Raw genomic sequence first — 18,704 nt, 5'->3', positions numbered from 1 at the left:
CACAATTTTTTTTTAAACCGGAATCTATTCTTCCTAAGCTTCTGCTCATTTTGGAATAATGCAAAAAATAACATATCGTGAAAAATGAGAAGAGTTAGAGTACTGACGTGAAGTTAGAAGCTTTGTGCGCTTGAACAGTATCAGATTCAGATTTCTGAATACAAATCAGAATTCAAAACTTCTTTGTTAATCTTTAATTATGTGTTCATGCAGAATACCTCCTGAAGTTTGTCGCACTTATTCACTTACACCATGTATATCAAGATGCTTGAAATTCCTGAATCGCTCATGGTGAAAATCCACTCGGCAGATACTTAAATAAAATATACAGGGTGGATCAAAACTGATAATTTCCTCGAAGTAATAACGTTTAAATTCAATTTTATTGAAACGTAATTTCCTGATAATTTCCTCCAAGTAATTACGTTTAAGTTCAATTTTGTTGAAACGTAATTACTTCGAGGAAATTTTTATTAGAGGACATCAAGTTCTGGTCAACCTGGTATATATTTTATGTCTCTATATGCCGAGTGAATTTTCATCATTAACGATCGAGTTGGTAATCGACTATTCTGGAATTTCATTGTAGTTTGATAAAAATTACATAAATTATAGATATGCCAGGAGACTTAAGAATCATTGATCTCAATGGATATTGATATATCACAAAATATCTAAAAATGAATAAAATTCCACCTTCCAATTTTTTGGAAATCATTGGAGGACTTGATATCTTTGGACTCACTCTGTATATCTTCTGTGAGTGCAAAAATCATTTTTTATAGTGGACAATCAGCTGTATGGCTCAATGGGTACTCGATTTGATTCAGATTTTCGAAAGCGTTTCTTCATGATGGCCATTGGAAATTTTAGAAAAGTTATTTTTTAGAACCATATTTTATCTAAACGATTGAATTTGGAGGGGTGATGCAAGGAAGACATTTGATCATCATCAGGAGTTCTACAACATATGAAAACTCGAGCAAATTCACCGAATGCCAATTTCCCTTTGATGCGGTAATGGTTCTTTCTTCGGGCTATACTCGCAGAATTACCATTTTCAAAAAATGCCGATCCGCTTTCGAGAAACTAAATCCCAAAAACCAGGCTAACGATTGGCATATCCCCTGAGCCTCTCTGAAATGTACGCCGGTAAGGTTAGCTCCCGGCCGGCCAGCTCCACGGGCACCATTCATTCCACCACGGTCAAACACACTTTCGTCATTTTCGATATTTGAATTGAATTTCTAGATGCGTGAATGTAATAAATTGAGGTTCATCTTATAGAGAAATGAAAGATCTAGCGAGTAGTAATTTTTCGTTTACATAAGCTACATATAGGGATCAATTTCAGGATGGAATTGAAGAATTTCATGCCGACCAAAGAGATTTTCATAATTTTTATATTTTCCGAATGAGCGGCCACAGATGAAATTTAGTCCATGGTATGAAGGATTGAAAAAGCCATAAATATTGAAATTTTCGTTCGCATTGGTTAACCCTATGGCCCCAGCTCTACGACCTGAATAGTCTGATATCGTGCCTGCCGGATAGTCTTTCGTGTTTTTTATGTTCTTCGAATGAGCGGCCAAAGATGAAATTTAATCCATGGTATGAAAGATTGTAAAAGCCATAAATATTGAAATTTTCGTTCACATTGGGTACCTCTAAGGCCCCAGCTCCACGACCTGAATAGTATGATATCGCGCCGCCGGATAGTTTTTCGTGTTTTTCATGTTTTTCTAATAAGCGGCCAAAGATGAAATTTAGTCCATGTTATGAAGGATTGAAAAAGCCATAAATGTTGAAATTTTCATTCACATTGGGTACCTCTAATGGCCCAGCTCCACGACTTGAATTGTATGATATCATGCCGGCCGGATAGTTTTTCGTGTTTTTCATGTTTTTCGAATGAGCGGCCAAAGAAGAAATTTAGTCCATGTTATGAAGGATTGAAAAAGCCATAAGTATTGAAATTTTCATTCACATTGGGTACCTCTGAAGGCCCAGCTCCACGACTTGAATTGTATGATATCATGCCGGCCGGATAGTTTTTCGTGTTTTTCATGTTTTTCGAATGAGAAGCCAAAGATGAAATTTAGTCCATGTTATGAAGGATTGAAAAAGCCATAAGTATTGAAATTTTCATTCTCATTGGTTACCCCTAAGGCCGTAGCTCCACGACATGAATTGTATGATATCATGCCGGCCGGATAGTTTTTCGTGTTTTTCATGTTTTTCGAATAAGCGGCCAAAGATGAAATTTAGTCCATGTTATGAAGGATTGAAAAAGCCATTAGTATTGAAATTTTCATTCACATTGGTTACCCCTAAGGCCCCAGCTCCACGACATGAATTGAATGATATGCCGGCCGGATAGTTTTTCGTGTTTTTCATGTTTTTCGAATAAGCGGCCAAAGATGAAATCAAGTCCATGGTATGAAGGATTGAAAAAGCCATAAGTATTGAAATTTTTATTCTCATTGGTTAACCCTATGGCCCAGCTCTACGACCTGAATAGTCTGATATCGTGCCTGCCGGATAGTCTTTCGTGTTTTTTATGTTCTTCGAATAAGCGGCCAACGATGAAATTTAATCCATGGTATGAAGGATTGTAAAAGCCATAAATATTGAAATTTTCGTTCACATTGGGTACCCCTAAGGCCCCAGCTCCACGACCTGAATAGTATGATATCGCGCCGCCGGATAGTTTTTCGTGTTTTTCATGTTTTTCGAATGAGCGGCCAAAGATGAAATTTAGTCCATGTTATGAAGGATTGAAAAAGCCATTAATATTGTTTTTTTGGTTCACATTGGGTATCTCTAAAGGCCCAGCTCCACGACTTGAATTGTATGATATCATGCCGGCCGGATAGTTTTTCGTGTTTTTCATGTTTTTCGAATGAGCGGCCAAAGATGAAATTTAGTCCATGTTATGAAGGATTGAAAAAGCCATTAGTATTGAAATTTTCATTCACATTGGTTACCCCTAAGGCCCCAGCTCCACGACATGAATTGAATGATATCATGCCGGCCGGATAGTTTTTCGTGTTTTTCATGTTTTTCGAATAAGCGGCCAAAGATGAAATCAAGTCCATGGTATGAAGGATTGAAAAAGCCATAAATATTGTTTTTTTGGTTCACATTGGGTACCTCTAAAGGCCCAGCTCCACGACTTGAATTGTGTGATGTCATGCCGGCCAGATAGTTTTTCGTGTTTTTCATGTTTTTCAAATGAGCGGCCAAAGATGAAATTTAGTCCATGTTATGAAGGATTGGAAAAGCCATTAATATTGTTTTTTTGGTTCACATTGGGTACCTCTAAAGGCCCAGCTCCACGACTTGAATTGTGTGATGTCATGCCGACCGGATAGTTTTTCGTGTTTTTCATGTTTTTCAAATGAGCGGCCAAAGATGAAATTAAGTCCATGTTATGAAGGATTGGAAAAGCCATTAATATTGTTTTTTTGGTTCACATTGGGTATCTCTAAAGGCCCACTCCACGACATGAATTGAATGATATCATGCCGGCCGGATAGTTTTTCGTGTTTTTCATGTTTTTCGAATAAGCGGCCAAAGATGAAATCAAGTCCATGTTATGAAGGATTGGAAAAGCCATTAGTATTGTTTTTTTGGTTCACATTGGGTATCTCTAAAGGCCCACTCCACGACATGAATTGAATGATATCATGTTGGCCGGATAGTTTTTCGTGTTTTTCATGTTTTTCAAATGAGCGGCCAAAGATGAAATTTAGTCCATGTTATGAAGGATTGGAAAAGCCATTAATATTGTTTTTTTGGTTCACATTGGGTACCCCTAAGGCCCCAGCTCCACGACATGAATTGTAAGATATCATGCCGGCCGGATAGTTTTTCATGTTTTTCGAATAAGCGGCCAAAGATGAAATCAAGTCCATGGTATGAAGGATTGAAAAAGCCATAAATATTGTTTTTTTGGTTCACATTGGGTATCTCTAAAGGCCCAGCTCCACGACTTGAATTGTATGATATCATGCCGGCCGGATAGTTTTTCGTGTTTTTCATGTTTTTCGAATATGCGGCCAAAGATAAAATTCAGTCCAGGGTATGAAAGATTGAGAAAGCCATAAATATTGTTTTTTTTGGTTCACATTGGTTACCCCTGAGGCCCCAGCTCCACGACATGAATTGTAGGATATCATGCCGGCCGGATAGTTTTTCATGTTTTTCATATTTTTCGAATAAGCGGCCAAAGATGAAATTTAGTCCATGGTATGAAGGATTGAAAAAGCCATAAATATTGTTTTTTTGGTTCACATTGGGTACCTCTAAAGGCCCAGCTCCACGACTTGAATTGTGTGATGTCATGCCGGCCAGATAGTTTTTCGTGTTTTTCATGTTTTTCAAATGAGCGGCCAAAGATGAAATTTAGTCCATGTTATGAAGGATTGGAAAAGCCATTAATATTGTTTTTTTGGTTCACATTGGGTACCTCTAAAGGCCCAGCTCCACGACTTGAATTGTGTGATGTCATGCCGACCGGATAGTTTTTCGTGTTTTTCATGTTTTTCAAATGAGCGGCCAAAGATGAAATTTAGTCCATGTTATGAAGGATTGGAAAAGCCATTAATATTGTTTTTTTGGTTCACATTGGGTATCTCTAAAGGCCCACTCCACGACATGAATTGAATGATATCATGCCGGCCGGATAGTTTTTCGTGTTTTTCATGTTTTTCGAATAAGCGGCCAAAGATGAAATCAAGTCCATGTTATGAAGGATTGGAAAAGCCATTAGTATTGTTTTTTTGGTTCACATTGGGTATCTCTAAAGGCCCACTCCACGACATGAATTGAATGATATCATGTTGGCCGGATAGTTTTTCGTGTTTTTCATGTTTTTCAAATGAGCGGCCAAAGATGAAATTTAGTCCATGTTATGAAGGATTGGAAAAGCCATTAATATTGTTTTTTTGGTTCACATTGGGTACCCCTAAGGCCCCAGCTCCACGACATGAATTGTAAGATATCATGCCGGCCGGATAGTTTTTCATGTTTTTCGAATAAGCGGCCAAAGATGAAATCAAGTCCATGGTATGAAGGATTGAAAAAGCCATAAATATTGTTTTTTTGGTTCACATTGGGTACCTCTAAAGGCCCAGCTCCACGACTTGAATTGTGTGATGTCATGCCGGCCGGATAGTTTTTCGTGTTTTTCATGTTTTTCGAATGAGCGGCCAAAGATGAAATTTAGTCCATGTTATGAAGGATTGGAAAAGCCATTAATATTGTTTTTTTGGTTCACATTGGGTATCTCTAAAGGCCCACTCCACGACATGAATTGAATGATATCATGCCGGCCGGATAGTTTTTCGTGTTTTTCATGTTTTTCGAATAAGCGGCCAAAGATGAAATCAAGTCCATGGTATGAAGGATTGAAAAAGCCATAAGTATTGAAATTTTTATTCTCATTGGTTAACATTATGGCCCAGCTCCACGACCTGAATAGTCTGATATCGTGCCAGTCGGATAGTTTTTCGTTTTTTTCGTGTTTTTCATGTTTTTCGAATGAGCGGCCAAAGATGACATTTAGTCCAGGTTATGAAGGATTGAAAAAGCCATAAGTATTGAAATTTTCATTTTCATTGGTTACCCCTAAGGCCGCAGCTCCACGACATGAATTGTATGTTATCATGCCGGCCGGATGGTTTTTCGTGTTTTTCATGTTTTTCGAATGAGCGGCCAAAGATAAAATTTGGTCCATGTTATGAAGGATTGAGAAAGCCATGAATATTGAAATGTTCCTTCACTTTGGTTAACCCCAAGGGCCCAGCTCCACGACCTGAATACTATGTTATCATGCCAGCCGGATAGTTTTTGGTGTTTTTCATGTTTTTCGAATAAGCGGCCAAAGATGAAATATAGTCCATGTTATGAAGGATTGAAAAAGCCATAAGTATTGGAATTTTCATTCACATTCGTTACCCCTAAGGCCCCAGCTCCACGACATGAATTGTATGATATCATGCCGGCCGGATAGTTTTTCGTGTTTTTCATGTTTTTCGAATGAGCGGCCAAAGATGAAATTTAGTCCATGTTATGAAGGATTGAAAAAGCCATTAATATTGTTTTTTTGGTTCACATTGGATATCTCTAAAGGTCCAGCTCCACGACTTGAATTTTATGATGTCACGCCGGCCGGATAGTTTTTCGTGTTTTTCATGTTTTTCGAATATGCGGCCAAAGATAAAATTCAGTCCATGGTATGAAGGATTGAAAAAGCCATAAATATTGTTTTTTTGGTTCACATTGGTTACCCCTAAGGCCCCAGCTCCACGACATGAATTGTAAGATATCATGCCGGCCGGATAGTTTTTCATGTTTTACATGTTTTTCGAATAAGCGGCCAAAGATGAAATTTAGTCCATGTTATGAAGGATTGAAAAAGCCATAACTATTGAAATTTTCGTTCACATTGGTTAACCCTATGGCCCCAGCCCCACGACCTGAATAGTATGATATCGTGCCGGCCGGATAGTTTTTGGTGTTTCTTATGTTCTTCGAATAAGTGGCCAAAGATGAAATTTAGTCCATGGTATGAAGGATTGAAAAAGCCATAGATATTGTTTTTTCGGTTCACATTGGGTACCCCTAAGGCCCCAGCTCCACGACATGAATTGTAAGATATCATGCCGGCCGGATAGTTTTTCATATTTTTCGAATAAGCGGCCAAAGATGAAATTTAGTCCATGGTATGAAGGATTGAAAAAGCCATAAATATTGTTTTTTCGGTTCACATTGGGTACCTCTAAAGGCCCAGCTCCACGACTTGAATTGTATGATGTCATGCCGGCCGGGTAGTTTTTTGTGTTTTTCATGTTGTTCGAATGAGCGGCCAAAGATGAAATTTAGTCCATGTTATGAAGGATTGAAAAAGCCATTAAATTGTTTTTTTGGTTCACATTGGATATCTCTAAAGGTCCAGCTCCACGACTTGAATTTTATGATGTCACGCCGGCCGGATAATTTTTCGTGTTTTTCATGTTTTTCGAATATGCGGCCAAAGATAAAATTCAGTCCATGGTATGAAGGATTGAAAAAGCCATAAATATTGTTTTTTTGGTTCACATTGGTTACCCCTAAGGCCCCAGCTCCACGACATGAATTGTAAGATATCATGCCGGCCGGATAGTTTTTCATGTTTTTCATGTTTTTCGAATGAGCGGCCAAAGATGAAATTTGGTCCATGTTATGAAGAATTGAGAAAGCCATGAATATTGAAATTTTCATTCACTTTGGTTAACCCCAAGGGCCCAGCTCTACGACCTGAATAGTATGATATCGTGCCGGCCGGATAGTTTTTCATGTTTTTCGAACAAGCGGCCAAAGATGAAATTTAGTCCATGTTTTGAAGGATTGAAAAAGCCATAAATATTGAAATTTTCGTTCACATTGGTTACCCCTAAGGCCCCAGCTCCACGACCTGAATAGTCTGATATCTTGCCGGCCGGATAGTTTTTCGGGATTTTCATGTTTTTCGAATGAGCGGCCAATGTTGAAAGAGATCGGTGACCGAAATTAAAATTTTTCTTACAAAAAAAAAAGCAATGCTGATGCCGAATATTTATACGGATTATACGATAAGATTCAGCAAGTGTGTGCAATTATCCATCTGTGGCACTGAAATATCCAGCCCTCAAAGAGTCCGACGAATATTTATTTATTCTCCTTCATCTGGATGTAATAAACAAAAACAAACGATTCAGAGCAATCCGTGAGGTCGTCGGTGAAACCAGAACGTCCTAATAGGCCTAATATTTTTGCAACAAAATACAGATAAGATATTCACTTGGTCCGTTTTCTGGCTGATCGAGCGATATTTCGAAAACTACAATAGCTATAGGCTTCCCGTTTTTTCAGTTTAATTTGTGCTGAAAGGTTTTTGCTTATAACGTATTTAGGAAGTTGTCATTGATTGTAATATTTGGGAAATTAGTAATTTGAAATTATTGCATGATATATATTTTATGTGCACCAAGTTCCGTAACATTTTTTCAGGGTTTCGATATTCATGGGGGGATAATTACCCCCATTACCCCCCCCCCCTCTCTTAAATCCGCCCTTGACATTTTGTGAAGTATGAATTGCAACCAAAACACTTACTATGCAATTCAGAAAACGAAGAAACATTTGAAATAAGTTTTTTCTTATAAAAAACATCGAGTTTTTAAAACAAAAAATTCATCTACTTCTGATATGTGGAGTTTGTACAGACATTTGATTTTTTGAAGGATTATTAAATAATGTAAAAGAAGTCACAAAATGTTGATGTTTTTGTTGTTATCAATAAAAAAAAAACAAGTATGTGCTTTCTTTGTATTCTAAATAGAATAGAATAGAAATCTACTTCTGATATGTGGAGTTTGTACAGACATAAAATTTTTTAAAGGATTATTAAATAATGTGAAAGAAGTCACAAAATGGTAATGTTTTTGTTGTTATCAATAAAAAAAACAAGTATGTGCTATCGTTGTATTCCGAATAGAATGACACGCAATTTCCACTGACAATATACAAAAACTATCCGACCGGCATGATATCATACAATTCAAGTCGTGGAGCTGGGCCCTTAGAGATACCCAATGTGAACGAAAAAAACAATATTTATGGCTTTTTCAATCCCTCATAACATGGACTGAATTTCATCTTTGGCCGCTTATTCGAAAAACATGAAAAATACGAAAAACTATCCGGCCGGCATGACATCATACAATTCAAGTCGTGGAGCTGGGCCTTTAGAGATACCCAATGTGAACCAAAAAAACAATATTTATGGCTTTTTCAATCCTTCATACCATGGACCAAATTTCATCTTTGTCCGCTTATTCGAAGAACATAAAAAACACGAAAAACTATCCGGCCGGCACGATATCATACTATTCAGGTCGTGGAGCTGGGCCCTTAGGGGTAACCGAAGTGAATGAAAATTTCAGTATTTATGGCTTTTTCAATCCTTCATAACATGGACTAAATTTTATTTTTGGCCGCTTATTCGAAGAACATGAAAAACACGAAAAACTATCCGGCCGGCATGATATCAGACTATTCAGGTCGTGGAGCTGGGGCAATAGGGTTAACCAATGTGAACGAAAATTTCAATAGTTATGGCTTTTTCAATCCTTCATAACATGGACTAAATTTCATCTTTGGATGCTCATTCGAAAAACATGAAAAACACGAAAAACTATCCGGCCGGCACGATATCATAGTATTCAGGTCGTGGGGCTGGGCCCTTAGGGGTGACCGAAGTGAATGAAAATTTCAATATTTATGGCTTTTTCAATCCTTCATAACATGGACTAAATTTCATCTTTGGCCGCTCATTCGAAAAACATGAAAAACACGAAAAACTATCCGGCCGGCACGATATCATAGTATGGCCGTGGGGCTGGGCCCTTAGGGGTGACCAAAGTGAATGAAAATTTCAATATTTATGGCTTTTTCAATCCTTCATATTATGGACTGAATCTCATCTTTGGCCGCTTATTCGAAGAACATGAAAAACACGAAAAACTATCCGGCCGGCATGATATCATACAATTCAAGTCGTGGAGCTGGGCTTTTAGAGGTACCCAATGTGAATCAAAAAAACAATATTTATGGCTTTTTCAATCTTTCATACCATGGACCAAATTTCATGTTTGGCCGCTCATTCGAAGAACATAAAAAACACGAAAAACTATCCGGCCGGCACGATATCATAGTATTCAGGTCGTGGGGCTGGGCCCTTAGGGGTGACCAAAGTGAATGAAAATTTCAATATTTATGGCTTTTTCAATACTTCATAACATGGACTGAATCTCATCTTTGGCCGTTTATTCGAAGAACATGAAAAACACGAAAATCTATCCGGCCGGAGTGATATCATACAAATCAAGTCGTGGAGCTGGGCCTTTAGAGGTACCCAATGTGAACGAAAATTTCAATATTTATGGCTTTTTCAATCCTTCATAACATGGACTAAATTTCATCTTTGGCCGCTCATTCGAAAAACATTAAAAACACGAAAAACTACCCGGCTGGCATGACATCATACAATTCAAGTCGTGGAGCTGGGCTTTTAGAGGTAACCAATGTGAACGAAAATTTAAATATTTATGGCTTTTTCAATCCTTCATACCATGGACTAAATTTCATCTTTGGCCGCTCATTCGGAAAATATAAAAATCACGAAAATCTCTTCGGCCGGCATGAAATTCTTCAATTCCATCCTGAAATTGATCCCTAGATGTAGCTTATGTAAACGAAAAATTACTACTCGCTAGATCTTTCATTTTTCTATAAGATGAACCTAAATTTATTACATTCACGCATCTAGAAATTCAATTCAAATATCGAAAATGACGAAAGTGTGTTTGACCGTGGGGGAATGAATGGTGCCCGTGGAGCTGGCCGGCCGGGAGCTAACCTTACCGGCGTCTGAAATGTTGCGTTCAAGCAGTAAGCTAAGCAAGCATAAACTCTTTTTTTTGAGACATCTTATATATTCTTTCATCCTCAAATTTTTACGACCATCTCTTTAAATATTGTGAATAATTGAAATAATTTGAATCATATCAGTCCTTTCTTGAATAAATTTTGTGAATCACATCATAATCATATCAGAAATACTTCATTATTTTTTCCGTGTAAGGGGAATTATAAAATAACTCACATACATACATATTAGGCCAATTTAAAAGTCCTCGGTCTGATTTACAGATGGCGGTGCTAATATTGAATCCATATGATTTTGAGTTAGTATCAACCTTCAAACGATACGTGTCGAAATTTGACAGCAGTCCTACCATTAGTTTGTGAGATATTGCGTTGTGAGTGTAGCTACTTTTGATATTTCAAAAAAGGTGGAAATAAAAAAATTTCGTGTGCTGATAAAATATCGCTTCTTGAAGGGAAAAAATACAGTTGAAGCAAAATCTTGGCTTGATGAACAGTTTGCGGGGCCTGCACCAGGAAAATCAACAATGATTGGTATGCTAAGTTTAAACGTGGTGAAATGAACACCGAAGACGGCAAACGCAGTGGACGCCCAAAAGAGGCTGTCACCAACGAAAAAATCAAAAAAGTTCACAAAATAATTTTGAATGACCGTAAAGTGAAGTTGATCCAAATAGCAGACATTGTGAAGATATCAGCTAAACGTGTACATCATATCATTCACGAATATTTGTACATGAGAAAGCTGTGTGCAAAATGGGTGCCACGCGAGCTAACAATCGAACAAAAGCAACAACGTGTTAATGATTCTGAGCAGTGTTTGAAGCTGTTTAAGTGCAATTAATCTGGATTTCTGCGTCGATATGTGACAATGGATGAAACATGGCTCCATCATTTCACTTCGGAGACCAATCGACAGTTAGCTGAGTGGACTGCACACGATGAACTGAATCCAAAGCGAGGAAAAGCACCACATTAAGCTGGCAAGGTAATGGCATCAGTGTTCTAGAATGTGCAAGTTAAAATATTCATTGATTACCTCCAAAAGGGCCAGACCATCAACAGCAATTATTATATAGCGTCATTGGTTTAAAGGATGAAAATCGTTGAAAAAAGGCCCCATTCGAAGAAAAAAAGTTGCTGTTTTATCAAGACAATGAGCCGTGTCACTAATCAGTGAAAACAATGGCAAAATTGCATGAATTGGGCTTCGAATTGCTTCTGCATCCATCGTTTTCACCAGATCTGGCAGCCAGAGACTTTTTCCTGTTCTCAGACCTCAAAAGAATGCTCGCTGGAAAGAAAATTTGCGCCAATGAAGAAGTAATCGCCGAAACTGAGGCCTATTTTAAAGCGAAAGACAAATCGTACTACAAAAATGGTATCGAAAAGTTGGAAGATCGCTATAATCGCTGTATCGCCCTCGAAGGCAACTATGTTGAAAAATATTATAAAATAGAATTTTGCCGAAAAAATGTGTTTTACTATGGTAGACCGAGGACTTTTCAATTGGCCTGTTACATGAAAATTTCAGTTCAATCTAACCCATAGATTCTGAGTTCACAAAAATAATTTTTTTTTTAACTGTCAATTATAAATCTCCTCACAAAATTTTGCACTACTTTGCAAGTGATTTACGAATTTTCATCATTTTTAATGTTTTCAATTCATTTCTTAACATTGTTATTCATCATTGGAGCATCGGAATCATCGGATGGATTTTCCCCATTAACGAATTCAACCGTGCTACTCGACCCTATACATATCCTGAAAATTTCGAGTCTCCAGCACATTCCTTCTCAAAGTTATCGTGTACCCTTGGAACAAAGGCGAATTGTGATTTTTTAATTGAATAATTGTATAAACCAATTTGATAAAGTTAATGTCAATTGAAATTCTGTTTTCAAACAATTTTCAGATATCTCCAGTCTGGTATCAAGAATTCATATTGTCCAGACCATCTTATCTGAGTGTAATGCTGCACACCAGGTCAAGTTCAAGTGACCCAATCAACATGATTCGCCCACCTATTTATCTCTTATTAATGTTTTTGAAGCAGTTAATATATTTTCCTCTCACACCACTTGGAATACTTTCTGAATTTCGAGTTACGTGAATAATTCCTGGATTCATCTTTCGGGAAAACTAAAATACATATAATTTTCCTTTCTGATGAAAGAGCTATGAAGGTAAATTTATGAAAAAAAACTCATTTTTCGGCAACCGACATTTTCTCTGAGAAAGTAGCATTTACCGGCCTAGACCGGAAAGTACGTACTTCCCGGACTAGGCCGGAAAAGAATCACGTCGTTCTTGTCATTGTGAATATGAAAATCTTGGTAGATATATTTTTAATACATGCAGTTGATCATTACCATAGTAACCGAGAAAACGTCTAACAGTTCATATGTGGTATTTTCTGTTCTGTTTAATTTAAATAAGAATTAACATGTATATAAAAGAAATGTGTCGTCTCATTGATTTGTTATTCTACACGGTTGCCGAAAAAATATTGTATGCAACAAGCCCGAAAATGTTTTTTTTCGGACTCACAGACTTCCAGACAGATTTTGTCTATTCGTCCAAAAAACCCCTATTTTCCGGACTTGTTACGTAATAGTAATTTACGTAACAAGTCCGGAAAATAGGGTTATTTTGGACGAATAGACAAATGTGAGTCCAAAACAACCATTTTCGTGTTGCGTACAATATTTTTTCGGCAACCATGTAGTATAACACTATCGCTACACTAAAGTAGCCTGACCAGTTATCAACATGCGTCAAATTGACTTTACAATTTACGCGACACCCTGTAAAGAATAACCAATTAAGTTTTTTGACAAATTTTGATATGATTGGGCACACTAGAACGAGCGCGCAAAAACAACAAAAAGGCCATGATAAACATAATGTTTAGAAAGCAATGCAGTAACTGCAAATGTTGCTCAAAAATCTATTATTCATTATAGCCACCACAGTAGGCCTTTCAAAGAAAGCAAAATTTTGAAACAATTAAATTAATGCAATTGCAGGAGATGCATGGAAATATATTTATACGGTAATTTAAATAATGAATTCCTGTGGATATATGTATACGGTAACAGGAATTATGAAACCATATCCTAACTAATAAATTTAACGGAAATCATTTTCTACGTTTCATTCAGAATTTAGATATTTTGAAAAATATAATAAACATCACGAAAATATTATATACTAAGATTTATCTTCGGTCGCACGAATTGGCGGATGCATCAACACAAACTATTCGTAAAACATTTAATTGTAATAATTATCTAATATTACATCTTATCGTCATACTTCAGCCAATTGAACGATTACAGTATCTACACCCTGTAATTGTTATGCGTAATAATTATAACGATAACAAGAAAACAAAAATCCATCCTATCAATCGGTTAAATTTATTTTAACCTCAAATTTGTTAGAATACTCCATCAGAAAAACACTTATAATTTGTCAGTGAGAAAACATTCAGTGTCGATCCATTTTCAAAATAATACACTCAATCTTATAAATTATTCATTTCATTTCCGAAAGCTTGTTTAAAAATACACCCCATTATTGATCTAGAAATCCCTTCTAGGTATTTCTCTATCAACTGAAAATTCTTATTCCTCATAACATCTGCGAAAACACATGAAATGAAAGATGATTTTCTACTTATAGAAATCCTCCAATCAGTTTAATTTCTTTCTTGACAGATTCTACATAAACAATAATAAAAATAAAATGAAATAAATTCAATTATGAATTTGTTTTATCATGTTAGCTCAAATTAATCTACGAAACTTCAATCAAACTGGTATTCTCCATTGTGTATTTTCAGTGATAGTTTTTGCCGCAGCCAGACCTTTTGATTGAGAAAAATTAATAGCTGTAATTAATCTCATCTCATCAATATTTATCGTTGATTCGAATATTGTTGCAAAACAATAATAATAAAAAATCCGCTGATTTTTTGCACTCTGAAGGATACCTCGGTCATATATTTTCTCTCGAAATTTCATCATCCCTAATCCGAGATAAGTCCTGCTATAAATTGGTTGCTCCAGAAACCGACACAGTTCTTTACTTATATTGGTTCGAAAATGAAGGTCCTTGTTATTTTCGCTGCATTGGCCACTCTGGCTACAGCTTCTTTACTTGGTGGCAAAACAATCAGTTTACAAGACGATGGTACTTTAATCGTTAATGATATTGGAAAAGGCGTCATTATTTCTAAACCTATGGCGATGGTTCAAAATATTCCAGAGAACACTCTTATGGCCGCCAATGATTTACAACTTCAGCAAACAACTCCTGATATGACTTTGCTAAGAGGCCAATTGCCATGGTGGACGATGATCAAAAAAACTCCAATGGTTAACATGATGTTACATAAAACACCAAATATGTTCAGTATGAATGGTATGATAGGAATGCAAAATATACCTTGGTGGAAGTGGCAGACGACTCCTATGGGTATCAATAATATCAACAATATACCAATGATGGACAAACAAATAAAATATATAGCTCACGAACATATAACACCAATGATGCGTTTGCAAGATGTGACACCAATGATGCGTTGGCAAGATGGAACACCATTGGTGCATTCGCAAGATATGACACCAATGATGCGTTTGCAAGAAATGGCACCAATGATGCGTTTGCAAGATATGACACCAATGATGCGTTGGCAAGATGGGACACCATTGGAGCATTCGCAAGATATGACACCAATGATGCGTTTGCAAGACATGACACCAATGATGCGTTTGCAAGGTATGACACCAATAATCCGTTCGCAAGATATGACACCAATGATGCATTTGCAAGGCATGACACCAATCATCCGTTCGCAAGATATGACACCAGTGATTCAATCGCAAAATCTGATGCATTTGCAAGATATGACACCAGTGATGCGTTTGGAAGATATGACACCTAATGAAATGTTTCACAGCGGTCGTCTTATGGGAATAAATTCAAACTGGCCAATCAATCCTATTGGAATAAACAACAAGTAAGTTTTCATCCATAAGAATTCATTATAATATTATTTAATTATTTCTGGGAAATATATAGTAATTTCCATGGATATTTCAATGTTTATAACAATAGTTTGGATAACACTGTGGATTACTCAAGTTCTTTTTCGACAAATAATTGATGAAACTACTTTGTTTTATTTTTTTTTTCTGAAGATGAATCAAGTAAGGATCAAATCCCTAAAAGAAAATGAAGAATTTGATTTTGTTCGCAGTCTTCATTTGCCAATATCTTTTTAGTAGTCCGTATTTCATCAAATTCATGTTATTGAACTTCTAACATTTTGAGAGTTCTGTAATTATCAAAACTTGAGAATGAAACGATCTTAAACTGCTTAGACTTTACTCCCTGATATAATATTTTATAATTCTATTAAAAATCAGTATTCAAATGGAGAATAACGATGAAAATTCTTCTACGATATTTCGTGAAAACCGTATCAGTATAGAAAGAAGATTGAAAGATCAATCTAAAAAATTCGATAGTTAGGTATTTTGTATAATAAAAACCATTAATTGAGAAACTTAAACGCTATACTCGTGATCTTCTGGTACGCTTTGTCTTTGGTATTTTCATTCATAAAGCGTTTCTCTGGAACATGAAATATTTGAACTATTCTGCAGAGAATTTCATTTGGTTGCTTCAAATTCTGCTTTTTTCAGTGATTTCACCAAGAAGAATGATTTCTGGAAGATGTATAGAAACAATATAAACACTTTGAAGGCACAAAGACTTATGGAAAATGACCTGTCTCACTGAAAATGTACAATTTGTTTCATCAGTTGTTAACTTTATTAGCAATAAATTCTAATGAAAACCCATAATTTCAATTCGATTGAAAATCACATGTTTTCTCTCAAGGAGTGACACATAAAACCAGTATTTCAAAATTAATATTTCGATTGATATTTGAAATTTGCCCGCATTCTCAATAATCAATCTGAAATATACATCTGATATTTATTTATTCAATACTTCAAAAAACTACAAATGGAATAATAAAATTTTTACCTAGTTTCTGGTCAATTCATTTTTAATTTCGGAATGTAAAGAAAAAGACATTTGAAATATTCGAGGTTTTTGTTTGAGGGGGAGAAGAATCTCAAGATAAATTAAAAAGCAAAGTTGACAAAATTAGAAGAAATTATATACATATACTGTAATCACGAGAATGAAAAGAAATCGTTAGATAGTAAACGAGATGAATGGTTTTTGTTGATAAACCTCCCTTAGAAATATTTTGAATCAATTCATACACCTTGTATAATAAACGCGAATAATTCCCTGACCTTGTTATGAAGGTGTAAGTTCCATCAAAAATGATAAGGAATATTGATATAACTAGAATTTTTCTGAGTTGCTCTACAATCAGTTTATTACTTCTTTCAATATTGAACAAAATAATGGAAAATTTGCATTGGGAATTGTTTATCACAAAACAGTTTGTTATTCACCTAACAGAATAAAAGTTCATTTTTATCAAAGCATAAATATATTCTTTAATTAGACTAAGCCACATCACATCTCCCGATTTTGCAATCAAATTATGTCGATAAGAGAAAAAATTATCGAAATGGTCGTTTTTTATTGACACTGAACGGATTGAAAAGCCCTATAAAACTAGCAATTAATTAAGCACCAATCAGTTCAGTTCTTCAACTCAATCTGAAATGAAGCTCTTAGTACTCTTCCTAGCTACGGCAGCTGTTGCCTCAGCTTCTTTATTCAGCGGAAAGAGAGTTGATTTCAAAGAAGATGGAACTATTATGATCCAGGGAATGAGTGGTAAGCAAGTCGTTATAAAAAAACCTTTATATGGGCTGAGAAACCTTCAAATTGACGCAACTGGTCCAAATACTCTAGTCATAAAAGACCTGAACAACAATCAGGTTGACACTGAGAGAAATGTAGAATATAATTCTAAAAATTATGATGACTTCTTAGAAGAGAGGAACAAGCCTGAATACTATAACGTTGATATTCCCGCTTTCCATAGGGAATCTGCAATGAATAACCCATTGACTGAAAATAATAACTATCCAGAAGTATCATACCCAGGAAAATATAGTTCAGGATTGAATGTATTGAAAGACCAGAACGTTGACCAGTATTTTTACAACCTTTTTTTCAAGATGTTCGACAGAGAGATGGTAAAGAATATTCTGAATCAACAACAAATGTATGATCAGAAATACAATAGGCTAGAATTTATTGCTACAACTTGGGACTTTGTTTTCACACAAGGTGTTTTCGATCAACAATATTTGATAAAAATCATCAACAACAACATGCTAAGAACCTTGTTAGTACAACTAGGATTTTTCGATAAAGAGGTCCTTGCACAAATCATGTACACCTACGAGAACCAAGGAGTTTATGATCAATACTTGTTGCAAAAATTGGTGAACACCCAGGTATTGAAATACTTCTTCATCGAACATGGAGTCTCTGTCTATGATATTTTAGGCCAAACCTCTTACAAACAATACTATGGTAACAACGAAGGTACCTACGGTCTCAACAACCGTTACAACGGTTACAACATATTGGAAAGGATTGTTAGTGAACCAGTATGGAGGAATGTTATGATTCAATATGGAATCTTCAACAAAAACATTTTGGACCAGATCTTGTACCAATACAACACACAAGGAGTTTACAATCAGGTACTTTTGAAGCAGCTGGTCAACAAACAAGCTCTTTACAATATTCTGATTCAATATGGTGTGGTTGATCAAGTTTTATTGAGGCAATTCATCATCAACGAAAACCTTGGCTTGAACTTTCTCTTCGAAAATAACTTCTTCAAACAGACCCAACAAATGACCTTCAATCAGTTATCTGGAGTATATGGAAACAATCCTGAATATACTGGCATGCAAATGTTGAAAAGAAAATACAGGTCTTTTTTGAATGAGGATCCGGACTACGAATATAACCCAGGTATTTGTAATATATTATATACCTTTAAGTTCAATTTTTCTTGGTGATAAAAATTCCTTTTTTTTTCAAGCCAGAATGCTAAATCAAATCCTTTAATTTCAGGTCTCGGACGCTCTAACACATTTACTTTCCGTTATCCACTCATCATGGTTTGAATATAACTGTATATTGTCAACAATTTTATCAATCAACAAATGCAATAATAAAATAGAAAAAACATAAAATTTTGA

General features: G+C 35.9%; 1 protein-coding gene across 3 annotated transcripts; it reads left to right on the top strand.

Moving 5' to 3' along the window:
- Nucleotides 1-14,306: 14,306 nt before the first annotated feature.
- On the top strand, nucleotides 14,307-18,704 carry LOC123681019. Of its 3 annotated transcripts, XR_006747585.1 has the most exons (4): nucleotides 14,552-15,102; nucleotides 15,211-15,505; nucleotides 16,194-18,474; nucleotides 18,577-18,704. XR_006747585.1 is itself a non-coding variant. In XM_045619183.1 (2 exons), exons 1-2 carry the CDS (start codon nucleotides 17,202-17,204, stop codon nucleotides 18,627-18,629), a joined length of 1,326 nt encoding a protein of 441 aa, XP_045475139.1. In that variant the 5' UTR covers nucleotides 17,168-17,201; the 3' UTR covers nucleotides 18,630-18,704. The 3 variants fall into 3 exon arrangements, 1 of the variants encoding a protein (XP_045475139.1); XR_006747584.1 differs by having other exon boundaries at nucleotides 14,307-15,505; XM_045619183.1 differs by lacking the exons at nucleotides 14,552-15,102; nucleotides 15,211-15,505 and having other exon boundaries at nucleotides 17,168-18,474.

The sequence above is a fragment of the Harmonia axyridis genome, chromosome 5 (genome assembly GCF_914767665.1).
Source record: "Harmonia axyridis chromosome 5, icHarAxyr1.1, whole genome shotgun sequence".
Lineage (NCBI taxonomy): Eukaryota > Metazoa > Arthropoda > Insecta > Coleoptera > Coccinellidae > Harmonia > Harmonia axyridis.
The sequence above is the reverse complement of the archived record's forward strand: the minus strand, read 5'-3'. Positions and strand labels throughout refer to the sequence as shown.

Coding starts and splice junctions, on each gene's coding strand:
- LOC123681019 (XM_045619183.1), top strand. CDS start 17,202: ATGAAGCTCTTAGTACTCTTCCTAGCTACGGCAGCTGTTGCCTCAGCT. Junction 18,475..18,576: donor GGACTACGAATATAACCCAG/GTATTTGTAATA, acceptor CTTTAATTTCAG/GTCTCGGACGCTCTAACACA.